Source organism: Alosa alosa, chromosome 24 (genome assembly GCF_017589495.1).
Source record: "Alosa alosa isolate M-15738 ecotype Scorff River chromosome 24, AALO_Geno_1.1, whole genome shotgun sequence".
Lineage (NCBI taxonomy): Eukaryota > Metazoa > Chordata > Actinopteri > Clupeiformes > Clupeidae > Alosa > Alosa alosa.
Window position 1 is genome coordinate 15,672,019 of NC_063212.1, and position 14,708 is coordinate 15,686,726.

The 14,708-nt window shown below is 45.8% G+C and overlaps 1 protein-coding gene across 8 annotated transcripts in view; it reads left to right on the forward strand.

Moving 5' to 3' along the window:
• Positions 1 to 962: 962 nt before the first annotated feature.
• Positions 963 to 14,708, forward strand: part of si:cabz01007807.1 — a 26,926-nt gene continuing 13,180 nt past the window's right edge. For 6 of the 8 annotated variants that reach the window (XM_048235927.1, XM_048235931.1, XM_048235932.1 and 3 more), the window contains exons 1-12: positions 963 to 1,213; positions 1,912 to 1,971; positions 10,021 to 10,092; positions 10,443 to 11,381; positions 11,474 to 11,545; positions 11,962 to 12,021; positions 12,107 to 12,166; positions 12,619 to 12,654; positions 13,492 to 13,542; positions 13,648 to 13,689; positions 13,777 to 13,836; positions 13,948 to 13,977. In XM_048235927.1, coding sequence (XP_048091884.1) covers positions 1,927 to 1,971; positions 10,021 to 10,092; positions 10,443 to 11,381; positions 11,474 to 11,545; positions 11,962 to 12,021; positions 12,107 to 12,166; positions 12,619 to 12,654; positions 13,492 to 13,542; positions 13,648 to 13,689; positions 13,777 to 13,836; positions 13,948 to 13,977 — 1,467 coding nt within the window. In that variant the 5' untranslated portion in view covers positions 963 to 1,213; positions 1,912 to 1,926. The remainder of the gene's footprint in view (positions 1,214 to 1,911; positions 1,972 to 10,020; positions 10,093 to 10,442; positions 11,382 to 11,473; positions 11,546 to 11,961; positions 12,022 to 12,106; positions 12,167 to 12,618; positions 12,655 to 13,491; positions 13,543 to 13,647; positions 13,690 to 13,776; positions 13,837 to 13,947; positions 13,978 to 14,708) is intronic. The other 2 variants (XM_048235928.1, XM_048235934.1) reach the window with 2 other exon arrangements.

Consider the following 14,708-nt stretch of genomic DNA (forward strand, 5'->3'; position numbering starts at 1 on the left):
TTAAACAATGAAATGATTAAATGGATGTCTCTTTACTGATTTCACTGCCCATTGCCTTCTGTACCAGTAATTGGTTTTATGCTAATACATTCTAGTCATGGACAGCCTCTCTAATCTCTGACGTATGCTTTGTTTAGTGGTCACCATGACTTCTTTGTCATGTTTCTCATATTGTCATGCAGGATATATTTTTATTAGTTCAAAATACCCTCTTCAAACATTATATTGTGTTCAAGTTGTGATGGAAATTGGTTGTATGTTATGTTAAGAAAATAGGTGTAAATGCCAAAGGTGTCCAAAGGCTGTTAATTCAAAATAAAAACATAACTTGAACAAATTGTAACAATATACAGTGATGCGAGAATACTATAATGGGCAAAATATTTTTATTACATTTAACATTTTTAGCACTGCCCTCTACTGGCCAGTTAGGTGCTGTGCTCTTCATATTCTTTTTTAGGATTTAGTAACAATCCACAGAGCCCACAACAGCTTCAGGGATATTTAGCTGGGACATTTATTTAGCAGCAATTCAGTTTTTCAATTTAAAAGCAGACCATGTGACACCTGGGTAGGGTTACTTTTGTATTGACCTAATGTTTTTTTTTTCTGTCCTTAGTTGAGCTTCATTCAGATACAAGTATTGAGAAAAGGGGTGTTAACAAATACATTATTACTCATAATCTTTAAGAACAAATTACTAAAATCACTGTTTGACAACGCCAAAGTATGACAGTACAAGTCCTGCTGTAATTATAAGACGTTTAATAATCCGGACTGATGACTGAGGCCTAACGTTGTGGACAGTTTTCAGTATTACAGTCTGTAGATGTTGGCTTGTAGGTTAGGCTTACTGTGCATTAACCAACACACCAATACGGTTCATTCATCCTCTGTAGACCTATACCCTACTACATACATGGTGGGAGGAAAACTATCCCATTTGGTGAACGCACCTGACAACACTCAACCAGTCAGTCAGCATTTTTTGCGCTCTGGTGGAATAGGGACAGACGCATTCAAACAGGAAAGTGTGTAAGGTAGCCTAGCCTACTAGGTAAGGGTCAATCAGCTGTGTATCCTTGTAGAGGCAGAGTTAATCACGTCAGGTCTAACAAGAAAAGGCTACAGTACGGTACGTGCATCAATCTAAAAAGAGAAGAAATACAAGACCTTTAATTTGCGGACATCATAATCAAAGGAAACAAACGCGGTTGGTAACTTAAATGTTTTTGTTAAGTAGCCTACTGTGATGTTCATGTTAACAGCGATTGGGCAACTTACTTTGAACAGGCGTAAGATCTAAATGTAGCCGATACCTTTTCTAATTAGTAGCCTACAATTGACGGTCAATTTCACCAGGCGTTTGACCAACCTCTGGACGTTCTATTTGTTCATTTACCCATGCTATCACTTGATTTCTGACCATCTCCTTCACGCTTTCTGGTCTTATTTATAATAGTAATGGCAATTGATAACGACAATGTTATTTGAGAAAACTTGAAGATATCATGTGTGCCTGTTAGCGACTAATGAAGCCATTTCATCGTTTCCAATACCTTGGACAAACATATAGGCTACTAGGTCTACTGAACGGACACATTTTTCTGATGCCCTCCTCTTGTTGTGAAACTTATCCTACTCTATAATGTGATGGGTGTTTTGTGTGTGTACCTTGTCAAACCAGTGGCACATTTCCTAACCGCTTAAATTAATGCAATGTCATGCAATGTCAGACAGCGTTGATTTCTGAAAAATTAGGATCCCTGCTAAATCAGGGTTGACCACTGAAAGCCTGAAATGTTTTTGCGTTGAGTTTTGTCTAGAACTGCCTCTCCCACTTCTAATGTGACTGAATGGAAACTCTTAAGAAAAACTGAATCGTTATTGTCTCTTTTATTCTTCATGAAGTTTGAAACAAAAGGCATGCTGAAGTCCGTTTCACAAAGTACACCCACCAACCAGTATGAGGTATGAGCTATTTCTCTTACACACACACTCACACTCACTCTCTCTCTCTCTTTCACATCTTCAAACACAGCCAACTTTGAATCCGATGTTTATGTAAATGACTCCAGGTCAGTAGTTAGACTACTACCTGCAAGGTGACAACCCTATGAGCAATGCTGATGCATTTAAAGGTAATTTAAAGTCAGTAATTAAAGTCATACCCACGTTGATGGTGATGGTAATTCTAAACTATGAAGGACGGAGTATAAATGTTAGGCTACTCAGTAAGTTCCAAGGTCATACCCATGTTGATGAATTCTAAATCGTAAAGGACGGAATATAAACATTGCCGCTCTTCGATGTGTTTAGGACAGTGATTTGCTCATTGATTTCTTCACTCCACTTGATGTTGTGGAGGCGAGTCATGGACCACAGGTGACAGAAATGACTTTCTTTATGGCACTGAGTCACCCCCAGGATTGCTGTCATACATGCACACCTAACTCTTTGCTGTATGATCTGGCTAGTTGCTAAGCTGATCTGATTATCTTATTTTTAAAATATTTAATTCACATTATGGGTTGCAGCATTAGGATAATAATAATAATACCACTCACGTTTTGCTCTCAATCACATGCAATCTGAATACGTGTCCTGCTGCTCTGGATTGAGAGGCAGCATGCTGCTTAGACTTGTATTGTCTTGCATTTCTATTCAGGTTGGGGCTGGAGGGAATTGAGGCTGGAGATGGGTAGAAACAGGTCAGGAGCAGCAGGACATGTATTAATATTAAATATTGTGCAGCATAACTGTGTTAACATTACTCAATTAGCAGAGTTTCCGCTAGAAAAAAAATTGTGCTGGTGTTACATGGCAACTGGCTCCCATGTTAACTGGCTGCGTTGATGACGAGTCTTTGACAGATGTGGCCGCTTGCAGATTTGTCACTTTCTGATATACTAGAGACGCACACAAATATGCATGACATGTTTAAAAGTCAAAATTGTATGTAGTACTACATGCATTGGACCACGAATATGCCACCCAAAAACAAACACCTAAATTAACTCCACGTGGGTATCGAACCACGAAGAAATTGACCTGTTTTCTTGGTAATGGCGTCTATCCACTTGCGCCACGAACCAGCTGACGGCACTCACAGAAATTGACTTCAGTTGTATGATTAAGAAGTCAGCTAACGTTATTATAATTGTAACAAGTTAACATAGCTGTTCATGTTATCTGGCTACCATGTTATCATGCTACCGTTGCCCAAGCCAATTAGTAAGCCTTCAAATTATCATGGTTAAGTTTTACAAACGTTTCACTGAGGTTAGGCTGTGGCCGCCCCTACCTGAACGTAGCGATTTCCCCGCTCTGTGACTGGCAGTGGACCCATGACATCGACGGCTGTCCGCTCCATGGGAGCCCCGACTGCGTATTGCTGCAGCGGAGTGTGCGAGCGTCGCGTGGGGCCCTTCTTCGCTGTGCAGGTGTCACAGCAGTGAACATGCAGTTCAACGTCCAGCCTGCATCCCGGCCAATAGAAGTGGCCTCTCAGCCGACAAAGAGTCTTTGCAATGCCGAAATGAGCCGCCCCCACTGCCCTATGCACATGTTCCAGTACACAGGCTCTTAATCCAGCAGGAACCAGCAACTGGAAAATGTCAGATTGTCTATCGGGAGCTCGCCAGTGTCTATACAACAGTCCTTGACGTGCTACTAATCCCGGCCACTGTGAATAAATCGCTTTGGTCTCTGGATCGAGTGCTGATACGTCAGTCCATGGCGGTCGCTGACCGGCTTTGATTCATGACCACACTCGGCCAAGCGTGGCGTCCTCCGATTGCGCCTTCCGGATCTCCTCCCTTGACATCACGTCCACCGGCGACTGCGCGTCCGTGGCCCCAGCTGCCGCTCTGCGGTGCTGCGTTGTTGCGTTGGGCTGCGGTGCATTGTCTCCGGTCTCTCGATCACTGTAGCTGGTAGCGGAAGGCGGCGAGACGACCTCGGGGTGCTGCTGGCGAGCATTGACTCTCTCGCTGGCGTGAAGCTGGCGAGCGGTGGCTCTCTTGATGGTGCGGCGCTGGCGAGCGTTGAGTCTCTCGCTGGCGTGCTGCTGACGAGCGTTGGGTCCCTCACTGGCGTACTGTTGGCGAGCGTTGACCCTCTCGTTGGCGCGACGCTGGCTAGCGTTGAAAACAGCGACTCTCTCTCTCTGCCAGGGGTGATGTAGCCTGTAGTCGACGAGTGGGCTCCAGTTGAGCCGCGACCAGGCTCCTCTCCTCCCTCCGGTGGCAGTGTTGGCACTGGTCTGCTGCACACGGACGCCTGGACAGGGCGTCCGCGTTGCCGTGAAGGCGACCTGCCCGGTGTCGAATCTCCATGTCGTAGTCCTGGAGCGCCTCCAACCAGCGAGCCAGCTGGCCCTCTGGTTCTTTGAAGTTCAGCAGCCAGGTGAGCGACGCGTGGTCCGTTCTCAGCAGGAACCGTAGAGGCCGTAGAGGTAGGTTTGGAAATGGCGCACTGCCACCACCACAGCCAACAGTTCTCTGCGGGTCACGCAGTAATTCTTCTCCGCTCGGTCCAGTGAGCGGCTGAAGTATGTGACCACTTGCTCGCCCTGCTCGCCTGCTTGTGAGAGGACGGCGCCGACTCCCACGTTGCTGGCGTCTGTGTCCAGGAGAAACGGCAGTCGAGGGTCAGGGAAAGCGAGCACTGGGGCCTCACATAGAGCCCTCCGCAGCCGCCAGAATGCCGCGTCGCACTCCCGTGTCCACTAGAAGAGCTGGCCTTTGTGCGTCAATCGATGCAGCGGGCTGGCGACTGTAGCAAAGTCCCGAATGAAGCGCCGGTAATATGACGCCAGACCCAGGAAGCTCCTCAGCTCAGCACCGTCGCGTGGAACAGGCCAACGTCTCACCGTCTCCACCTTAGCTGGGTCGGTGGCCACTCCAGAGGCCCCCACGACATGGCCCAGGAACCCGGTTTGCCTCCGGAACAGGTGGCACTTTTTCGGGTGCAGTTTGAGCCCAGCACCTCGTATGGCGTCGAACACCTTCTCCAGATGTCCTATGGCACCGGTGAAGTCCGTTGCATGACACAGGATGTCGTCCAGGTAAACCACGCGAGCATGTTAGGTGGAATGCCCGCCAGGACACGCCTCCATCAGCCTTTCGAAGTTCGCTGGCCCGTTGCATAGGCCGAACGGAAGTACCCGGAACTGCCACAGCCCTTGCCCGATGGTGAACGCTGTCTTCGGCCGAGCTTCCGGGGCTAGCTCAATCTGCCAGTAGCCACTGCGCAAGTCCAGCGAGCTAAACCAGCAGGAGCCGGCAATGCTGTCCAGCGCATCGTCAATTTCCGGGTTACCTGGTTGAGGCGCCTGTAGTCAACACAGAACCGCCACGAGCCGTCCTTCTTCCGGACGAGTACAGCTGGCGCAGCCCAGGGACTACTGCTTGGTTCTATTACTCCTGCCGCGGCCATTTCCTTGATCTTTTCTTCAGCTGCTTGTTGTTTGGCGAACGGTAAGCGATGAGGTTGAAGTCGGATGGGCCGGGCATTTCCAGTGTCGATATCGTGTTGGACCAGGCTCGTTCGGGTGCAGTCCTCATCTCTTGCGGCGAAGATGTCGGTGTATGCTGCTAGTAGCCTCCGCACCTGGCTACCCTGTGCTTCACTCAGCCCCTCACAGCTACGAGTGCAGAGTTCATTTACGGCTTGCTTTGTCTCTACAGAGGGCCGCGCTCTCTGCTTTGCTCAACCCGCTCTCCTGGCTCCTCTCTAGTGGGCGTGAGCTGAGCAGTGGCGGACTCAGCAAGCGGACCTGGATGAGACCTGTTGTTTTCGCGGGCTTGAGTTTCGCGGGCTTGTGTGGGGTGGGGCGGTGACTCAGCAAGCGGACCTGGATGTGACCTGTTGTTTTCGCCGGGCTTGTGTGGGGAGAGGCGGAGTCTTGGAGGGCGAGCACTCTTTGCGAGTTTGCTTTCTGCGGGCTTGCGTGGAGCGAGTTGGAGGGTTCTTCATCGCGCCAGCTCTTCGCACTTCATGCTCTGTCTTCCCCGCTGTGTTCAACACTACGCTGCTCGTCCCTAAGTGTAGTGTGAACCGGGAAATGTCCACCACAGCCCCCCATTTCTCTAGCACGTCCAGGCCGAGAATGCAATCATCCTGAATGCTAGCCAACCAAAGCCGGCGGCTCGCCGTCTCACCGTTGATGCACACACACACCACTTTTTGTCCATACAGTTCCGCTCCCTCTCCGGTAACTGTGGTGATGCGTGTTTTTGTCTCTTCCCAGCCTCTGGGTTTGGCTACCAGCGCACCAGCGAGATGGTGGAGCCAGTATCGATCAAGGCACGACACTGAGTCCCGTCTAGCGTACAGTCCACATAGAGTCCTCTTGTTTGGCCGAGCCGGCCCAGTCGTATGCAGTCCAAGGCCAGGGAGGTAGTGAAACTTGAAGGTGGCATCCCTCCCGCCGTGCCACCCCCCTCTAGTTTGACTGTGGCGCGCGCGTGAGGGGTGCTGGGGTGGGACAGTACCTTGCGATTTGCCCCGGTTCGCCACACCGGTAGCATCCGTCTCCGCTGGCTGGCCTCTTCCACTCGCGTGGGCGGCGTTGTGGTGGCTGTGCTGTGGTCTGTCGCGTCGTCTCCAACTCCTCCCCGTCTTCCTCCATCGATGTCTGGCGTATGCAATGCCTCGACTCCGTTGTGTGGAAGATGTTTTCCACCTGTTCGGCCTCCGTGAGCGCCACGGCCAGCGAGCTGGGGGCGCTCAGGCGAAGGTGTTCTCTCAGCCGTTCCGGGTGGATGCCTCGCACAAACGCTTCCTTGCCATTTCTTCATGTAGACTCTGGTTGTACGTTGGGTAGCCCCACCGGGCATACAGCTGCAGGTCAGCCGCAAACTTGCCCAGACTCTCGCCCTTGTGGCGCCGTCTGGAAGCGAGTTGTTCTCGAGCATCGCTGGTGAAGATCCTCTGGCCGAATCGTCGTTGCAGAGCGGCTTCGATTGCAGTCCAGCTTGCTTGTAATACTTGTAGCGCTCCCCCCTCCAGGGCCAACGCCACCTGTACGCCCGTTCTCTCCGCCGACCAGCCATTCAGCTCGGCTGCCAGCCGGACCTGCACCAGGTATGTCGCCAGCGGCCTCTCACCATTGTAGCGGGGCAACTTGGCGTTGGAGCGCCCTTCTGCCGCCGTCGCACCGGGGACCAGCCGATTTTCATCGCTCCCGTGTGGAGCGGGTTCCAGTGGCGGGATGCTGCCATCAGCCCGGTTCGTCTCCTCCTGTGGCCGTTTCTTCGTTACGGTCACGCTGCAGGCTCGCTCCGTCTGCTGGGCCCAGCAGGTGGCCATGGGCGAGCGCACTGTCGAAGAGCCGTCTTGGCAGGAAACTCACCATCGCCAGGTAATCAGTTGCAGCTTTCTCCTCCCGTCCAGTAGGGGTCGGCATCCCACTTCTGACACCAATGTAACAAACTGCACAGTTGTCTCAGAATGTTTTTTATTGGTTATGCACCAAAACACACAAACTCGTAATTCCGGGCCAGACCTGGCCCTTATGCTCCAGCACTAAACATCTATATGAGGCTGTATCTAAAACACACACCAATCAACCCTAGTTATGAACACTGTAACCAGCTGCAAACCTAAACACAACAGACAGGACATACAACATTGTCAACCCGCATGGTTTAGAATATGAACATTACACACATGCACACACTGCACAGCATCATGGGAGCACAGTCATGAACAGCTAGGCTCAGATCATTACAATATTTTAGACAAACTTTGCGCACAGGGAGAGTCAAAACTCTTAGGCTTATAGGCTATTAACATGTTAATGTTGCTGACATGTAAACATGGGTTTGATGTTTTTTTTATACTTTATTTCCCAATTCACAAATTGGTGCTTCTCCTGTGACGCAACAGGTTAATGCCTATACATTGCTTTTTCACGCAGTCGACATGGGTTTAATCCTTCTTATCACACGTTTTTTTTTATTTTATTTTTATTTTTTTAATTATTTTTTATTTATTTTTAGACCAGCAACGCTTCATTTAGGAAGCAGGTTCGATACCCATGTGGAGTTATTATTTGGGTATTTATTTTTTTGGTGGCATATTCATGGTCCAGTGTATGTAGCGTACTACAGACAATTTTGACATTTAAATATGTCATGCATATTTGTATTTGTTCGTCTCCAGTTTCCATCAGAAAGTGACAAATCTGCAAGCGGCCACATCTGTCAAAGAAACGTCATCACTCGTGAAACGTCAACAACACAGCCAGTTAACATGGGTGCCAGTTGCCATGTAACACCGGTCAAAGTGACCGGCAGAGGTTTCGTTTTCCGGACATTTTGATGATATGCCGGTCAAATATCCTATTAACCCTTCTTAATTAGACACTTCTGCTTTTTATCTGGTGGTGGTGGTGTTGACCGGACATCTGAGGCTTCAGACGTTACCAATTTATCGTCATCCATCGCGTCTGGCCTCTGAAAAAACGTTTAAGGCTAGTCTGCCTGGGCCTGCATGTTTGAACCGCCTCACTCATTTGTTCGTTGTTTAACATGGACGTTTTAAGCGTGCGCTTCCTATTTGAAATGCAGCATAGGCTATATGCGTGTTGTTTAATAGCTTACTTTTCAAACGGTAGAGCCTGTTCATTTAAAAACATAGCCAGAGGACGTATAATACTTACATATTAAGGGTTATTCTTACATTCAGATTGCGTTAAGGAACGGGATTATTAGCCAATTTCAATCGGACAATTTGACCGGAGAGATTTAATTTTGTCGGACATTTTATTTTTTTTAGGCCAATGTCCGGTAATTACCGGACAACGGAAACCCTGAATTAGGACCTTTTATGATTTATATTTCTGTTAGATAGATACTTTATTGATCCCCAGGGGAAATTCAAGGTCTCAGCAGCATACAGACAACACAAACACATTCTTTAACAGCAGAAAGAGTAATTAAAGTATATAATATAAAAACACAACTATGCAATAAGGACAGTAGAAGATAAAGAATATTCTAAATGTACTAAAATACAAATTATACTAACTAACACTTAATCTAAATCAATTCTAAAAACAGTATCCACATAGTGGTGATTAATCAATCAGAGGCGCTTGCAATGACTGAGGCAGCCTGTGATTCTCTGCATAGTAAGGTATGGTAAGGTGCTCTAAGGTGCTCTGTGTGAATGAGTGTCATGGTGGTAGTGCAATGGTGATAGTGCAAATGAGTAAGTCCAACAGTGCAACAATGCAGAAATAAAGTAAAGTAAAGTCTATATATCTATTTTTTTAACTATTTAAAGAAAATGTATAAGTGTGGCCACAGTTCGGCAGTGGCATGGAGGGGGGGTTATGCATATGTGCTAATGTGCTAATATAGCACGCAAACAGTGAGGCTTGAAGATGTAAGGGAAAGTACTGTAACATATATTTGTAAACAAGACAGAAAAGACAAAATCTTTCATATATGCCCCATTCACTGTACAGAACATCATATTAATTGGACTGAATATGACTGGTTGATGATTGGCTGAGATGGTAGAGGAATAATGAATCTAATAAGGTGACAAACACCTGAATATCTGCAGACAGTAGCAAGACTACAAAATGACCAGAGTGTCATTGTACATGCAAACTTTAGAAGCTAATTATTTTAATAGACCAGTATTTTTTGCATTTCTTGAAGGTCATCAGGAATACTGGAACTTTATAGAGGTGCTCTGTACTAGGTACAGATTAGCTACAGAATTAATTAAAACCAAAGTCCTCCTGGTGGAACTTGCACCTAAAGCTATAGTTCACAGTACACACCGTACTGCCATAACTTATGCCGTAACAATTCCAATAGGCCTACACGTGTTATGTGCATACAGTATATATGAATAGGCACATCTATATCTACAATAGCAAATCGATTTTAGTCTACCAAACATAAGGCAACATCAGTAGGTCCACAGATGGAAATCTCAGGCATACCTCTATGCCATAGCTTTAACTGACTCCATGTGGGGTATCTCTCTCTTCTTCAGCATGTGGGCACAGGTGTCCAAGACTCCCCTTTTGGCTCAACCACTGGAAACCCCTTCACTGCAGCCATGAATGTATGTTACCCATGAGTGACCGATTACAATGATTTCCATTTGCGTTTCCAATGATTTCACGTTTGGCAGCATGTAGGCCTAATATAAAATACAGTAAAGAGTACAGTAAGAGTAAATGTATCAGGCATCAATAAAATACACTGTATAATTATGAGTGAGAAATATGGATGTCATTGGAGTAGAGTATTTGATCTATTCAATGTGTCATCTCAAGTAGACCTGTTTACCTTTTGTGATATATTTAACATTCTCTAAGCAGATGTAGCAAACAAATTCACATAATCCATGCCGTAACCCACATAGTTCAGGGGGAACCTTCTGTCTCTCATATGGTTCCATATGCATTCCAGAATCTGTCAAGTGTGAACACAGATATGTTCCAGAGAGAGCCCTTCAATCAGAACACGGATATCTTCCAGTCCAGTACAGACATCTTCACAACTCCCTCATCCAATTGGGATACAGATGTCTTCCGGCCCCCATCACCTTTTGATAACACAGATATTTTCCAGACAGCCTCATCCAATGGAAATATATCGGCTCTCTCCTCATCACCACCCACCAGTCCTCATGTTAACCTCTTCCCACCACTCTCATACAATGTGGGGGGAACTGACACAGCTATGAAGCCCTCCAAACCACCATTTGAGATTTACCAAAGTCCACCATCCACACAAGAAGTGGACATCTTCAAGAAGCCAAAACCAGAAGTCCCTCAGAGACCAAAAACTCATCTTAGAAACGGCACCTCTTTCAGCCAAAGGACACCATCCCCTTTGTCTTCCACGTCTGCAGATCAGAAGGCCTCACCTGCGTCGGACATCAGCTGGCAAAATGTGCTCCAAGCCACCCCTACTGGAACATCAGACGAGTACCAGGCAGCGCTCTCCGCTAGGGATGACCTATTTAGCTCCTTCCTAAACAACCCCCATGACCTCTCTTCGGCTACTTCCTCCTCTGTGACCTCTGACCTCTTCAAGACTCCGTCCACCAGTTTTGCCGGTCAGTCGACACCCTTTTCTCAGGCCCACTCCTCGGTCCAGTCCTCGCACACACCTGGCAACCCCTTTTATCCCCTCCCCAACTGGAGAGCTGTCACTGGGATGGCGGAGGCTGCTGAGGGAACGGTGTCCGCAGACCGAAAATTGAACCTCCTTCTCATAACCCCAGAGGGCACTGAACACAACGTCCTTCAAAACACTCCCTCGGATGGGACAAACAAGGCATTTTCCTCCTCTCCCTTTCAAGAAACTGAAGCATCCACAAGCACGCCGTCTGAGTTCTCCAGGGTAAAAAAAAGATAGAAATATTGAAAGTATTTAAAGCAAAGTTGCAAGGTCTATTTTGTGATATGTTTAATAACATGTGGTGATTTTCGTAGCCCAAGCCTTTACCAAGAGTTCCTCCTAGAGCACATCCAAGAACCAGGGTCCCCATTAACAACGTAAATCAGGTAAGCAGCAGGCCAGTTGGATGTCTCGCATTAATGTATAAAGCTGTCTTCAATCATGTGTATTGTATACTGACAGTGTAACTAGAGTGGACAGTTACAATAGATTGTAACAAAACTAGTCTATTGTGTTGAGTAGAGCCAAGATTAATTGAAGACTGTGTGACCACATGTAAACAACTGCCAATCAAACTGCTGGCTTTGTTGATTTCCCCTGGTATATTTACCCTGCTCAGTTACATTGTTAGGAAGCACTTGGGGCCCAGTTTGTCAGCATAGGACATTTAATCTGGGAGTTTAAAGGTCTTGCTCACAGTTGGCTTGGACAGACATGAGCGACAGTTGAAATTTGAAACTGCAGACTTGTGGTTATGGTTGTGGTTCTCATTCTTGTGACTGGGTGTGCTGTGGTTTTATAGGAAACTGCCTCACCGGTGGAAGAGGAATCCTCAGATGTGAACATTGTGTTCACAGGCGAGGTGAGTAATATGTGTGTGTGTGTGTGTGTGTGTGTGTGGGTGTGTTTTTTGTTTCGGTCAGTAACTGTAACTGTCTAATTTACAGGAGAGGTGTGTAGAGGACTGGCCAGAGGACAGCCCACAACTCTCCTCCAACTGGAAACCAGTAAGTGTGTGACACATCTTTAAGGAAGAGTTTTTTTATTATTATTAATTAGTATTATTATTATTATTATTATTATTATTATGGTTGCCTTACCATGCTCGCCATAGACTTAGACCAGTCTTTATAGACTTAACTTAATTCTCTGTGTTTGAGGCTTTGAAAAATGTTAGTCTAAAGCTCTCTTTTAGCTATCGTCTAGATACTGTATATGCTAACTGAAATAACCCACATCCAGTTAATTATGCTCGGCTAGGCTTACTGGGTCACTGTCACTGGGTACTACATACACATAGAGTAAAAGGTAACAGATCAACAGATCTAACTGATAAACAGCAAATAAGCTATTTTTTCCAAAAAGCTGGCCTGTCCGTTTAAGAGTTTGATTCTTCAGATAGAAGTGAATAGTTTTTGTGAATGGTAATGAACTGATTTTCTCTCGCGTTCAATTACAGTCTGGCACACTAAGACTGAGGAGGGAGTCCATCGTGGTGAGTTGACTACACTGCACAGCATAGGAATGGCCTACTCACTCTCATGTAATAGAATTTTTGGTCTTTATCTGAAGCAGATCTTAGAGACCTTGCATTCAACCACATCATGGCAACAAAATGTTTGGAATGTTTGATCAGGGCTCTTAACATTACTCAGGTCACAAGTGCTGATGAATAATAGCCTGGCGGGCCATCCTATATCATTGAAATGTATAGTCTGGAATCGAGCCATTCACCTCGCTTAATCCAAGGGGCGGGCAGAGAATTGTCTTTCAAACTGCCTAGGCATGCAATAGGCCAGCGCTACGACCATATCCGTATCCGGTCGGCAAAACGGCAAATACATCCTTCTTTGAAAGGAATGACTTAAGTGCATTGTGTTGCTCCACTTTCAAAGAAAAGCACAAGTGCAACTCCTCCAAAGTTGACGCCAACGCCGATTCAAACAACCGCTCTTCGTTCCCCATAGCCACCTTCCTTGTTCTTCACCGTCGCAGGACTGTCGTCATCCTGTTAAGCCTGCCTTAAGACTCTCTAACAAAATAGAGCGCTGTGATTGGATGATGTCCACGGCGTCAGACGTACAGGCTGAGCAAATTAATTTGCCGCCGCTAGGGTGCGTCTATATTTCTAGGCTAGATGAATAACACTTATAAAACCTAAACTATAAAGCCAAACATGCATCTACATGTATGCACAAATTTCAGCATGCTCTTCATTTATTACTAAGAAGTGGAAGTCAGTTTGTGGTGTTGCTATTGTGGAGTGGGCTTTAACTTGTCGCAAATGGGCATGCTGAAACTCCCTCACTTTTCATATTGTTGTCCTGCAAAGGAAAAGGAGAGTGAACGCAATGGAGGAGACAAAAGTGGGAAGAAATCCTTGGTAAGTAACTCTTCGCTAATCTGTCTGTGCAGACCTAACTGCAGACCTTACTCTCCTGTTTCTTCATTTCACTTATCTTTTTTTATTATTATTATTATTTCTCAGAGAAAGTTGGCATTGTCGATTTCAACTCGAAGACGATCAAAAGTGAGTGACATGAAAATATTCGTATCACTCCGTATGAATGTATGAAATGATAAACAAACAATACACTCTTCCCCTTCCAACCTCCAGGATAAACTGCTAGATGATGTAAAACATGGAGACAGTCACATGTCTCACCAGCGATCTGAGGTATTCTTTCCTTCCTCTTAACGTGTGTGTGTGTGTGTGTGTGTGTGTGTGTGTGTGTGTGTGTGTGTGACTGACTAATCTCCAAATCTACATTGTTGACATGTTTTCCAGCTGCAGTCAGATACCGGTTCCTCTATTCAGGTAAAAGTCATGTGATGTCACAGTGTGGTCACGTTTGTAATCGATAATTACATTTTTAACTAATGCTACCCATACATCAGAAGACTTTGACACAATTTGGGAAATTTTCTTGAAAGATTGGAGTCTTTTAACTAATTCCTGTTATTATGGAAGTATACTGTATATGTAACATAATTGAAATGGCAATGCAATTTTTAATTTGCCATTCAGTAAGACATTACATTATGCAATTGACAATTCATTATGCAATTTAATCATGCAATTTGATAATACTTTGTACAGTGTAATATGCAATATTACAATAATATGCTTTAATATGCAAAGGGGCTATGAAATGGTCCGTGTAACGCTTTGCAGTGCTTTGTTCTATTTGCTCCATCCATCTGAACCAAATAAAAAATGTGTTCAATAATCCAATTTTCAAATTTTTTAACTGGTCAGCAAATAGATAATTGATGCTATTTTCTGCATTTGTCATTAGTCACACAAGATAAAGAAAAAAACAGAAACTGGATTGGAAACAAAAGTAAGATGCAGTTAATATTGGATTTTGCCTTTTTCACCGTTTTTGTTGGGGTGAACCAAGCGGGGGGTGATACATAGGCCTATTGGCGCGCGGTGTTGGTGATCACATTTTTATCAGCAGATGTAGAGATGGAGGGTCAAACACAGTTCAGCTTGCATCAAGGTGCCAAGCGATAGCGATTGATAATATCAGCTCGAGATCAGAA